This window comes from Parasteatoda tepidariorum, chromosome 8 (assembly GCF_982258835.1).
Source record: "Parasteatoda tepidariorum strain Cologne lab strain chromosome 8, Ptep-v5.0, whole genome shotgun sequence".
Lineage (NCBI taxonomy): Eukaryota > Metazoa > Arthropoda > Arachnida > Araneae > Theridiidae > Parasteatoda > Parasteatoda tepidariorum.
In genome coordinates, this window is record NC_141762.1 from 31,974,672 (window position 1) to 31,989,206 (window position 14,535).

General features: G+C 29.5%; 1 protein-coding gene across 1 annotated transcript in view; it reads left to right on the forward strand.

The window, feature by feature from the left end:
- Positions 1–14,535, forward strand: part of LOC107438514 (sperm-specific sodium:proton exchanger) — a 71,029-nt gene that overhangs the window by 14,670 nt on the left and 41,824 nt on the right. The window contains exon 7 of the mRNA XM_087149511.1: positions 813–894. Coding sequence (XP_087005637.1) covers positions 813–894 — 82 coding nt within the window. The remainder of the gene's footprint in view (positions 1–812; positions 895–14,535) is intronic.

The following is a 14,535-nucleotide window of genomic DNA, read 5'->3' on the forward strand; positions in this document are numbered from 1 at the left end:
TAGAGATATTAATATTTTTATTATTTTTTTGGAGAATAAGTCGATAGTTCAAAACAAGTGATTTTGGCTTCGTAAATGTGCTAATTAGTTTTTGAGTTAAAAAATTTCAAAAATCATGTTTTGTTTTTTTTATTTCTTAAGAGTACAGAATTCGAACAAATTTTTTATTTTGTTGCCTAAACTTACAAAAATTTTAATAATGTAAAATTTGACGTACCTTAAAATATCAATTTATTTCAGACCAGTTTTACAATAAATGTTAAAAATAGTTAATAATTACCAAAAGACTTTTGCCTGGAATTGCCTTTTCGTCCAAAATATTAATCAATCAGTCGACATTGCCGATTTAAAAAAACACAAATGTAAAATAAAAAATTATTGCCATTGTACATTCTTAGTATTATGCATGCAGGTGTCTGCAAGTTAAATTGAGATTAACAGTTTATGTCTCACAAGTTTTAGTTAAAACAGTTAAACTTAAAACCATGATTAAATTTTAACAATCATCCTACACTATCAGGAAAACTTCGATTAGCATTGAACTATAGTTAAGCGCAAGTTTACTTCTACTTAAACAAGATGTTCAGTTTAACTATGCTTCTGTTTACGTTGAAACCATAGTATGGTGAAATAAATTTTAATAACGATGGCAATACAAATCAACTCATCATATGGTTGCATCAAATGAGAACAAGGATTTTATGTTTAGACATGCTCCAAAATGTCTAGCTATTTTAAAGGGATTCTTCTGCTTGTTTCACGCAATTTTTCATTTTAAATATTTAATATACAAAGTTACTTTTATTTTCCAGCTACTCTTTCAAGTTTCTGGTACTATTTTCTTAACTTTGATTATTAATGCTTCTACAATGAAACCATTACTAAAGCTCCTGGGTGAGTACATTTTTTACCAATTTTCATGAATTTGTTTATGTCTGACTTATTTTAAACAATAAATCCGAATTACATGTGATTTATTTTAAGCAATAAATCCAAATTATGTCTGACATATTTTAAGCAATAAATCCGAATTATGTATGACTTATTTAAAACAATAAATCCGAATTACATGTGACTAATTTTCTTATTTTAAACAATAAATTCGAATTATGTAAGATTGATTTTAAACAATAAATCCGATTTGCATGGAAAACTTATTTTTAACAATAAATCCAAATTATGAGTAACTCATTTTGCACAATAAATCTGATTTGTGTCTGGCTGATTTTTAACAATAAATCCGAATAGTGACTGACTTATTTTAAACAATAAATCCGAATTATGTCATGCTTATTATGAAAATAAGCCCGAATTACGACATGAGTCCCAGCTTGGTGTGGCTTACACGGTTTTTTCTAAAGCTTTTAATTCTATTGATTTTGATATTTTGTTAAATAAATTGGTTGAGCTTGGTTCTCACGAAAAATCTCTCTGGATGGTCATTTTCTTATTTATGTAATACATTTTTGTATATATATTTCGGAAAAGCAATTTCTGGTAAGTTTACTACTTGTTCTGGAGTGCCGCAGGACAAAATCTTTGACATGTGCTTTTCATTTCATTTATAAATTATCTTTGTTTAGCTTTTAAAAATTCGGAATTTTTTCAATTTGCACTTGATTTGAAAAGTTTTAAATTTATAAATACAAATTTGGATGCAATTATTTTGCAGCATGACCTAAATAACTTATATAATGTATGTAATTGAAGAAAACCGTTCATTGTTACTTCACAAAAGAAAAACCTTAAAAATTCTTTATTTCACTTACATTCGTTAAACTTTAGAATATTGCAGCATTATTTGAAGACCCTACTATATAATAATAAAAAGCACTGTACCACAGGAGCTCAAAATAATTTTTTATGCTTTGCTATAATATAGAACAAATGAGCAATATCCTTATAATCTTCCTGTTTCTTCATTGCAAAATATTTTTTCGTTCCCTCATTTGATTGTCTTGGATTGTTAGATTTGTGTTGTAAGTTATTTTTTAATAAAATTCTTGATAATATAATTAATTATTCTGATATTTTAAATATTATTTTGTTTTCTGTAAATAGTCACAATGTATCCAATGAAAAACCATTTGTAAGCTCATTTTGAAAATATAATTACATTAGAAAATTTCTTTATACATAATTAATAATATTTTACTAACGTTCTTAAAACTTTGATATTTTAATAAATATTTTACTGATTCTAAAAAATCACGTTCAAATGTTATATTGTTGAAATGACGTGCTTTTTTTCCACTTTGTACACCCTGTAATTAGTTTTTACCTATAGTGTTTGTGTTCTCTAACATAACATAAAATAACGATACAATTTTGGTGTTAGTTAAACTATAATATCATTCAAATTTGAAGAATGATTTATAATATGGGACTGAAATTAATATGGGGCTGAGCTTTACCGCACTGTATTACTTAAACGTGATTACACTATATTATGATTTAATTTAAACCGAAATATTGTTTGATTAAACATTTTTTAAGGTTGTAACAGATTTGCAGCTTATTATGGTACGAAATACAGATATTATGATTCAACGTTGAAAAATCTGAGAGTGTAGAATAATTTTAAAACGGATTCAAGGTTTTAAATTTAACAGGTTGAGCTAAACTTGTGAAATATTAGTTGTTTATCTAATTGGTTCAAGGTATCGATACTATGATTCGGCTTTGAGCGCTTTTTCTAAGACTGTATATTGACCATTTTTGTATTTCCCTTAAGGTATAATTGTAAGTTTTGTAAACGTAAAAGGAGCTCATGTTGCTTCTCTGAAATACGCATTATAAAAGAACTAATTTTTGTTACTTGTTACGTTCCTAATTTTTGTTACGTGTTACATTTTATTTGTTTATGTAAGCTAATTTAAGAATTCCGTGTGCTGATGAGGAAGTCTTTAAAAAAAATAAAGTATCTATCAATGGGATCTGTGCAAGAACGAATCAGTTATACTTTTTCTTTAAAGAGTTATTGCGTTTCAAAGTCCTTATAGTTGCATAACCGCTTCATGCACTTGCTCGAGTATATTTCTCCAAACGCTCTTATCCTCTACAATCGATCTTGCTTCCGGCCATGTCATTCTGCTCAAAACTCATTCAAAACTATTCTTCTCTGCTTTAGTTTGGATCTCCTACTTGGATTTGTTTCTTTAGAGGAGACCAAATAAGGATGACAAATCGTGTTTAGATAGTAGGCATTCACGAAACGAAACCAAGATACATTTTATTTAATTACATAACATTAATAGCAATACATTTTATTTAATTATTCAATGAACTGTTCTATCTTCTCTGGTAAATTCAATAATTAATTTCTTCGGTTCTGATTTTTAAAGACTTTTTTTGGCTATTTTTTCTGATTAAAAAATTCAAATATGAATGCCAGGCACTTATTTTGAAAGTTCTCTAACAATGGTTTCGCTGCTTTGCTAGTTTTCGGAACTCAGGATGTTATTAAAATAATTTGCACGTACTATGGCATTCTACTCTGATACCTTTTGCTATAATTTTAAAGTGCATATATTCCTCGATATTAAAAAATTAAAAAGCAACGCTTCAACCACTGTTTTAGGTGTTCAACAATGCGTTTCTTTTTGCTTTGGATCACAAAAGCGTTAAAATATAGAAACTTGAAACTACGAAGGTGTGTAAAGGAAACACGAGGGAATAAAAAAAAACATATCATTCTATTCTAGAATTATTAACATTAAAATATGTGGGGGGAAATATTCAGTGGGTTGCTCTGCAGCCCACAAAAATGAAGTTGCAGAGTTGAAATTTGTTATGATAAAGGACTGCTTTTATTTAAGAACTTGAGTTATTCAAGTTCTTTTCCGTTTGAATTGCAATTTGAAGTGACTTTTTAGGAAATTTTTTTCTCATTTTTAAGTAAAACTACATTGTAGTATTGTAAAATGAAGAGGAAAAGTAAAAAATATGTCATTTCATAATTAGTTGGATAACTATTAGCTGTTGAACTTGTAGTAAAAAATAGCAGGCCGGCTGTTCTGTAAATCGCTGGCTCGGCAGAGTTGAGATTTTACATGCTCCAAGAGCCATTCTGTATTCACACAAGAAAAATTTATGGTTCGGTAATTAGTTCTAGAAGTATATAAGCCTATCTAATGACCAGTGAAATTTGAAATGCTTTAAACAGGTCCGTTTTCATTTCTAAACTTAAACCGGGTTTTTTAAAAATTCCTATTTATCCGAAAGTAATTGCAATTTTAAGTGGGTTTTTCGCAAAAATTTATCACTTTTTTATCCAAACAACACCTATTTGTAAATTGTTGTAAGAAAAATTCTTGGTCGTTCTCGAGATCTTTATTTCATAAGTCCATGCTTGAGTTGATATCAAAAGAAACAATGTAAAAGAAGAAGAAAAAAAGATTGGTAGTTAATTCTAGTATTGTTAAATCTTCACTACATCTTTTGAATCACTATTTCTCTTCCATTATTTCAATAATTCTCATACTTTAAATATTCATTAATTAACTAAAATGGATACTTTAAAGGAATTAATCCTTTCCGAATTAATTGGAATGTATTATATTTTTTTATAAAACGTCAGTAAAATGTTATTTAATTTCAACCTTAACCTGTATATTTCGTGTAAACTGCATTAAATATTTTATTGTGATTAAGCTGTAAGAACCATCATTGTTTCCCCTACCACCAAATTACGAAGCTCGTAGAATTCTCGTTAACGCAAAGAGAGCGATTGTTACAAACGGTAAATATTAATCCGACATCAAAGTCCCCAGATGAGAAATATTCAATAGCCCGTCTCCTTTATTAAATGTCTCTAACATTACATTTAAGCAGTCATTATTATTATTTAGAGAGACGAGCATGTGTAGTTAATTAAAAGAGAATGTAAGTCTGCCAACACCAGTACTTACAACCAACTTGGCACGAAAAGGAATTTTGAAAGGAGATGTATGTTCGATATAAAGACATACTTGACAATGAATTATTAGACAATGTTTCTAAAGTATGATAGTTTATTATTAAAATTCTGTTTTAAACTCTTGTATTGAATTGTTTTTCTGAAGGAGAGATGCGTTAAATTATGGACTGTTATTATAATGTTAATGCTCTTGAAATTTGTGTTAATTTTTTTTTTTTTTTTGCGTTAGACACAAACGTCTTGACAGAGTGTTCCGTATTCACCGCCCTTCAATGCAGATTTTTAGCAACCTTTTAAAAAAAATAAAGTAAAATAAATATTCACATCTAAGGTGTCAGTAGAAACCGTTATCAAACTATTACGAATGATTATTGAGGAACTTGAGATTAAAAAATCAAACAATTTTTGATTGTGCCTGGTAAAATTTGATTGTGTTTCTAGTGCTAAATTTTCACCTTGTCCTGATCATTAATCTTTAAATAGTAATTTGCGACCCCCATAATAAAAATTTTTACTTCATTTCTTAAAAGGATTTTATAAATATATAGGAATTCTAGATCAAAAAACACGTTACATATTTAAGGAAATGAACCTAATAGTTTTGGTCTATCTCTAAAATCTTGCATCATAATAATTGGTTATAATGTAATTGCATAATCAATCTACTATAAAATTATGAACAATCTACAATAAAGTTCGTAAAATGTATTTTACTAAATTCATATAAAAGTTATGATAGTACAATAATTGTAACCCTTGATTTGTCTTAAAAAAAGTTATAATTTTAATTTAAAATAAATTATAGATTTTAGTTCAAAAATATATAAGCCCATAAAAATATATGTTTAGGCCCCCTATGTATTTTAGTTCAAAAATAAAAATGGAACCAAAATTATTCTTACTCACATCCCTAAAAAGAAGATAACCTTATGTTGATAATAAAGACACCAGACAAATTATCTTTGCTCACTCATCTGTAAAGAACTCAACCTTATGCAAATAGTAAAGATACCAGATAAATTTATTTTACCCACAATCTTAAAAAACACAACCTTATATAGATGATAAAACTATCGAACTGAGAAATTACACACACACATCGTATTTATAGCAGTATTGATTATAGCTTATGCAAAGGCTATAATTACTCTTAAAAAAACTAAGCATGTTTCATACGTTATGCTTGATATATAGTCCTCTTTTCTAAAACCCATCCTGATCTATTATTGCCAGTTACCCAATAAAATAATAGCAGGAACATAAGAGTAAAATCATTACAAAATAATGTATCTCTAATACGATATAGAAAACATAGCTTTGCCATCTGATTCGCTGAAATGATTGTGGTCTTAAAAAAGGTTTGAAAGGAAACTTCCTCATAAAATAAATAGTGACTAATTTTATAATCATTTATGTCTAGAATGGCCAAAAATGTTCATATCTAAAAAATTTTAATTTGTTTTCTCTGACAGAAAAAAAATTTAAAGCTTTAATGCATGGTTATTATTGTATGTAGTAGATTATTGTCAAGTTATTCAGTATGTTAATCACTTTAACATGCTGAATAACCAAATTATAATTTAATTTTTCTTTAATTAATTGAAAATAAATTTTAATTTCTTTTTTAAATTTATGCATCTTTAAATTTTTACTTTAGAATATTTACGAAATCCATCAAAACATTTATGACATTATTTAAATCAAAATCTGCTATTTATGCATAGTAGAAAAAAAGCAACTGAAAAAAAAGGGTAAATATTAAAAGAATATAGTAAAATTTACCGTGTTTCTGGCTCTTTTAGAACACCATAAAGCTCAGTAATTTCTATCGAAGCTCTTTACTAATGATATTGGCAAAATTATCAATAATGTATGGTTTTATCAATATGTGATTAAATTTAGTAATTTTATCATGGTTTCTAAGAGCATGGTATAAAAACCATTTACTCGGTTAAATGTACTCTTCAGCTTAGTATTTTTTAATTGTGGTAATAAGAATTATAGTTTTGAAGCCCATAATTTTTCTGTAAACCAATATCATATGAGTTGAAAAATTACCAAATGAATGGTTCAATTACAGTATCGTTTGATTTTATTAACCACAATTACAGTTTTTTAAACTAGAAATATCATTACCATACAGGACAGCAATTTTACCACATTTTTTTCCAAATGTTAAAAGTATTATATCTTGAATACTAAGTACTTATTTAAATTGCTTATCATTCCTGATAAAAAAAAATTAATTTGCTTTATTTGTTGTAACTTATTACCTTAATCTCACAATTTCTCGTTTAAGTGCAAATTTGATTAGAGGTTATTGGATATTGCCTAAATAACACTTAAGAACATATCATTCTCCCTAATAGAATAGATTTAATTAGGAAGTGGATAGTTACTTGGCAGACACAAGACATTAGTATGCATACCGAACCAACTAATATCCAATAGCTTAAGATAAGCTGGCTAAACTTGATATCGCTCTTTAATGGGTGATCTCAATCGATAAGTATTTATAACCTACATCTAATCAATTTTCTGAGACGAAGAAATTAAATTGAGGATATAGTTCTTCATAATAAATCACTACAATCAATGTTTTTTGTGACGTTTAATATTCATACAGATATTATCTAGAGTAATAGCTAAAAACTATAAAAAATAAGTTTTTAGCTATCATGAATAAATAAATTGAGTATTTATTCAGTAATATCATTATATTTAGTACGTCTGATTATGAAGAAGTTCAGTATTCTTTTTACTGCCTCGTATTTAATTTTTTACCTCGTATGAAACTTCAATAAAAATACTTTTTGTAACTTTAACAGTTCCAGCTATGTTAATTTGTATCACTATTGGTTCCAAGTCCTTGTGTATTCATTAGCGGCTGCCAATTAATATCTAATTATGAAAAAAAACTTTATAAAAATATAATGAACCTATATTAAATCCGCATTGAACAGCCAAAACAATTGCGTGAGCCGCGATGGCTCAGGAGATAGAGCGGTTGCATTCCAATGAGGTGAAACGGGTTCGAATCCCAGCGATGGCTGGTCGATATGAATTCTGCATCCGGCTTGTACCGACCACTGTGCTGTCGCGAAACCGTGGGTGATTTTCGTTTTTCTCCATGCAACGCAAATGCGGGTTAGTTCCATCAAAAAGTCCTCCACGAGTGCAAATTTCGCCCAATACTTGATCCAGGAGTTCCCTTGTCTTCTGGATTGGGTTCAAAATTACAAGGCTACGAGGTGGAGCATTAATAGTCGCAAACCCAAAAATTGGGTCGGCTGTTCAACGACGGTTATAAAATAAAAACCATTTGATTGTCTGATGAGGCCTAAAGCCATTTCTAAAACTAAGCCTCATACCTCCTCTCTGCTTTCGCCGGGAATTAAACAGCTTTTGATGTCTTTGATCTTTCTACGTCATTAATGATTTGACAACGCTTTTGCAGTTGCGTAACAACTCATATTCAGTGCCCACGATATTGAAAAACGGAAACATTTAGAGGCATTTTCCCCCTTTTCAGATATAAAAAGAAGTATAATAATGCTTTCAATAGTTTTTAGATTTAAAAAAAAAATAATTTTAATTAATTTTTTGAAATGAAAAAAACACGTCTGGAAAACTCTAAATCTGTAAAAAATCATCATTTGGTGATAAAATTTCTTTTAATTAAATTTATAAACTCACCTTCACATTTTATAGCTATATGCAAAGTATCCTACACATTATAAACAAAATGCTTACTTATTATATACAGGGTCCACATATTATATACAGAACCCGCATATTATATACAAGCCTATATATTGTGTACAAGCCTTTATATTATATGCAGGCTCTTTATGTTAACTGCAGGCTTCATGTTTTTAGCGGGAGCTTTTTATAATTCCTCTTAATTTAAGAACTGTAAGGTTCATATCTTTTAATTTATTTATACTATATATATATATATACTATATATATATATATACTATATATATATATACTATATATATATATACTATATATATATATATATATATATATATATATATATATATATATATATATATATATATATATATATATATATATATATATATATATATATATGCTATATATATATACTGACGCCCGGTGGCTGAGCGGTAGCGCTTCGCGCTGTCGTGCCACAGGTCCTTGGTTCGATCCTTGGGCCGGGCAAGGTCGACTCAGCCTTTCATCCCTTCAGTGGGTCGATAAAATGAGTACCAAGCATGCTTGGGAACTAACACTGGGGGTTCCGCGTTCGGCTGACCACCTGACCGGAACATATGCTCCTGCACCCCAGAGCCCAAGGTCAAGAAAACTGAGATGGGCACAGTCGGCCTTGGCCCTCTTAATGGGCTGTCGCGCCACTGAGTTAGTAATATATATATACTATATATATATACTATATATATATATATATATATATATATATATATATATATATATATATATATATATATATATATATATATATATGCTGTTTATATATGCTGTTATATATATATTATTATATGCTATATATTATTATATATATTATTATATATATATTATTATATATATGCTGTTATATATATATATGCTGTTTATATAACTGTATATATATATATATAACTGTATATATTATATAACTGTATATATATAACTGCTGTTTGTAGAAAATGCAACACCATGAAAGAATCATCAGAATCAAATGAAATTTAATGCAGAAACGACTTGTACTGATACAAATAAATGATGAAATTTTCAAAACAAAAGAAACAAATTAAGCGTCCGAAATCAGTATTTGGTGCAGCCACCACGCGCTGCAATAAGTGCTGCTATACGACGTGGCATGGAGTCAAACAGATGTTGAATATCTGCTTGAGGAAGAGAATTCCATATCGCTTGTATGCGCAACCAAAGTTCGTCTTTGGAAACTGCAGGACGCGGATCACGAGTGAGACGCCGACCAACCATATCCCACACGTGCTCAATAGGCGACATATCCGGCGAATAAGCAGGCCAAGGAAGAAGTTGCATGCGTTGTGCTGAACAGAAGTCTCTAACAGTCCGCGCAACATGTGGGCGTGCATTATCCTGCTGAAAGATAGCTCCAGGGATGCCTTGAAGGAAAGGAACGACTTCGGGCTGTAGCACTTCACGGACGTATCTGTTGCTATTGAGATTACCCTCAATTCGTATCAAATTGGATCGTCCATGATACGAAATCGCACCCCAGACCATAACTCCGGGTGTTCGACCACTATGTCGTTCAATAATACACTCAGGAAGGCAGCGTTGACCGGCATAACGTCTAACACGAACACGGCCATCATGGGTCCACAAATTGAAGCGTGATTCATCTGAAAAGACAACTTGGTGCCAATCAGCTCGCCAGTCTCTGTGCTCAAGAGCCCACTGCCGACGCAGCCGTCGATGATCCGCCGTGAGGGGAATCCTGTATAATGGCACCCTTGCACGCAATCCACGGCGCAGCAGACGACGACGAATTGACGAAGCCGACAATTGTACACCTGTAGCAGTAGACCAATGTGCTGCCAGCTGCCTGGAGGAAGCTGTGCGATCATTCACCGCCATGCGGAGCAGGTGTCGATCATCGCGCTCTGACGTCACCTTCTGTCGTCCAGTGCCTGTTTTTCGAGTTGTTCGGTGCTCGTCGGTCCACTGCTTCCAAACTCGCATCACTGTGGAACTGTTCCGCTGCATACGAGCTGCTATTGCGCGATAGGAAAATCCTCCTTCTCGAAGGCCGATTATCCTCCCTCGTTCAAACTCCGTAAGTTGCTTGAATTTCTTATTCTTCCGTCGTGGAGGCATACTCAGGTCTCACTAAACGTTTGCCACTAACAAATAATCATAGACTATTTTCAACGTCCCGCTACAGCACTTTATTTATACGCTTTCAGCATCAATTCAGAGGGCGCTGCGCACGCCACGCACGCGCGATGGCTCTGAAACTTTATTAATTTGCATAATATCCTATAATTGACATTTGCTGCGAATTTCATTTGATTCTGATGATTCCTTCATGGTGTTGCATTTTCTACAAACAGCAGTTTATATATATACTATATATATATATATATACTACATATATATATATATATATATATATATATATATATATATATATATATACTATATAAATATATATATATATATATATATATATATATATATATATATATATATATATATATATATATATATATATATATATATATATATATATATATATATATATATATATATATATATATATATATATATATATATATATATATATATATATATATATATATATATATAATATACAGAGAGAGATCCAAACGATATTTTACTTTAAAAAATATTCAAAACAGTACCTAAAATCCCCTTGCTTTGGAGAATTTAATACTTAAATATTAACGTTTTTACTCGCAGGCTTAGTAACATACTTTGATAAAATGACTCGAGTAATTAAATTTAAATATGAAAAATGGTCTTCATCCGGCTAAAGAGTTCATCCCGAATTGAATTAATTAATGATGTATCAGAATATATTGAATTATCTTAAGACATTAAGAAAATTATTTGCTAAAACTGCGAAATAATCAAGAAATTAAGGGGGAAAAGTTTTAAACGAGATTAGAGATGAATTTCTAGAAAAACTACAAGTGTCCTAATGCTAAGATGAAACAAGGTATTGACTTTCTCCGTGATTATTTCTTAGCAAACTATCTTTAATCATGGAGAGAGCATTAAGTGAAGAACGTTTATTAACTTATTAAATATATCCATACAAATTGTGGGAAGAAACTATCTTTAATCACAATAAGTGTAACTGAAATATACTCTCTTTGTAACTGAAATATACTCTCTTTGTAAATTAGATATACTACTTTAAATGAGACAGCTTGCAAAATATCACGTAGTGGTTTTATTCAGAGTTAGCCTTTACTTATTCATTTATTTTGTTACACGTACAAATGCAGACTTATATGCTCAGTACAACGGCGTATAAGTCCAGGTCAAGTTAAAGAACCGATAGCGCAAGTTGAAGGACAGCACAAAATACATTCAATGTTACGGGGGGATTCGAACCCGCTACCTTCACCCTACAGAGCGCTTGGCGGAATGACAAGACAAAGTTGATATTATATCTAGTAAACTATACGAGAAAGCAGTTAAAATGCAAACAAATTTGAAAAATAAAATTTCTCTTTAATGTAAGTTGATTCCTTGAGAATACTAATTTTTTTTTAAATCTATTAAAAGTTCCATATTTTTTCGTAGAATGAACAAGTTTTAGGTATATATTTTGAATCTTTCTAAATAGGCAGCATTATGAAACTCGAAAAAAATTAATTTTGTTTTTGCATTGATACAGTCTATTGTTAAATAAATAATCCAAAATGTTAAGATGTCACTTGGTTAAAAAAAACTCATTGACTTCAAAAATATTTGTGAAGTCAATAAGGTTTTTAATCAAGTAACAGTCAACTGATCTCTTAGATATGTAACGGTGATTTGTTTACTTTAAGTAAATATTATTATTATTTAAATAACTTAAATGGCCCATTTAAAACAAAATAGATTAATTTTTTGTTAATAAACAAAAAATTATCTTCGACGACTTATTCGTTATTGTGAGTCTATTAATTCTTTATTAATTTTTAAAAAGGATTTTCTTTAACAATTAAAATATTTACAAACAAATATTTAAATTTTTTATCCATTTCAACTTAATATTAACGACGCCATGAAGTGTTTCCTCAATTGAACAGATAATGCTCATTCACTACAAAAATATTTCTCCAAATATCATCATCATATTGGCTCTGCAGCTCTTTCAGACCGTGGCCTCCTTTAAAATTGTGGGTATTTACTTTCTTTTAGTCGTTTTTGGTAATTTCATATCCATTCTATCCTTCCTCTAAATCTTGACCATCCTGGCTTTCCCTCCAAAAATCTTTAACGCTTCTTTTCGCAACCTTCTTCAAGATGTATCCAAATCCTTAGATTTTTTTTTCATTCTTATAATGGTTTCTTACATGGTTCTATACATGGTTCCTTATATTTACCATAAATCTTTTTATTTGTTGTCTTTCTCCAATGTCCATGTCAAAAATATTCAGGTAAATTTTCTTCCCATATTTTTAAAATAACATAATCTATTTTACACTGGAAAAAAAATTCTGATCAAATTACGGTAAAGAAAATCGGCACTCAAAGTACCGGAACATGTTACTAACTCACAGAGAACTTCCTCCTGGAACATGTTAAGGACGAAACTGATATACTGTAATTTTTACTGTGATAATTACCGTAAAGTCACTGAATCACTCTAATTAAATAAATATTTCTGCAAAATTTACTGTATAACATTTTACGATGAAAATGGAGTTTGCAGATGAAACACATAAAGCGCAGGTACTTTATACTGTAGCTTGATCCGTATTTTTTTACTCTGTAATAGACTATGTCTCAGATGTATATATCACAATTGGTCGACCCTTTACATATCATAATTTTCAATTTAATGCTTACATTTGAATTCCGTAAAAAAATTTTAAAGCGCAACTGTTTCCAACAGTTTAATACCTGTTCTAACACTTACCTTTAGTCTTAAAACCTATTTCCAACAATCAACAAGTAAAGTTTGCGAAAATTACCTATTATAAAAGTGAAAACCTATTTGTTTTGATTTAAAGTTACACCCCTCAAATAATAGCACATATAAAATACCAATTATTAATTTCATATTACTTTCATAACCTTGTTTTGTTTTTTTATGTATTTGTAGATTTTCATAATAAAATAAGAAAACAATATTGAATCTCGATTATATAAATATTGCGACACAAAAGCATTTTTCTTAAATGAAATCTTAACTCTCTCGCTTTTATAGACATTCCATGGATAGAAGAATTATTTTATCATATACCATCATATATGCGTAGATAAAAACATTTTGAACTAAAAAATAGATTGCTGATTTGCAAATGCTTTATACCACGTAACCATTATCTGGAAGAAAATAAAAATTCTTCGAATAATTTTTGAAGAGTTTTGTGAGCATGTTGAAATAATATACGGTAATAAAATCACGTGAATTAAATTGCATGCTGCAGTTAAATATAAGGTTATTAAACGATATTTTTTTCAAAAAAAGACATAACAGATTTAAAACAATTTATTTATTTGAATTTGAATATAATCAAAGATACATATGGAAGCAAATAAAACTACCGTATTTAGAGAAAAACTAAATATTTAAGGTTAATCATAAATTTTAGGGTTTATTTATTTAGCATACAATTCTAAAATTTTAACGTAACAAGGGACACTTTAGAAATTAATTTTGAAAATTTGCACGACGAAGCCAAATTTCAAAAACCAACTGTCATCATTTATAAAATGGAACCATTTAAGTTCATTTCAAGTTATTAAAATTTTCAAAATTAGAAATTTTAAAAAAAATCAAAAATAGAAAAGTTTTTACAAACTTTTAATGCTAGAAGGCACAATTTAGAAGTTGATTTTCCTAATTTGCATCACTAAACCTATATTTCCAGGACGTTTATGAGAGTGTCGGAAATTTTACTCAATTGTAGATT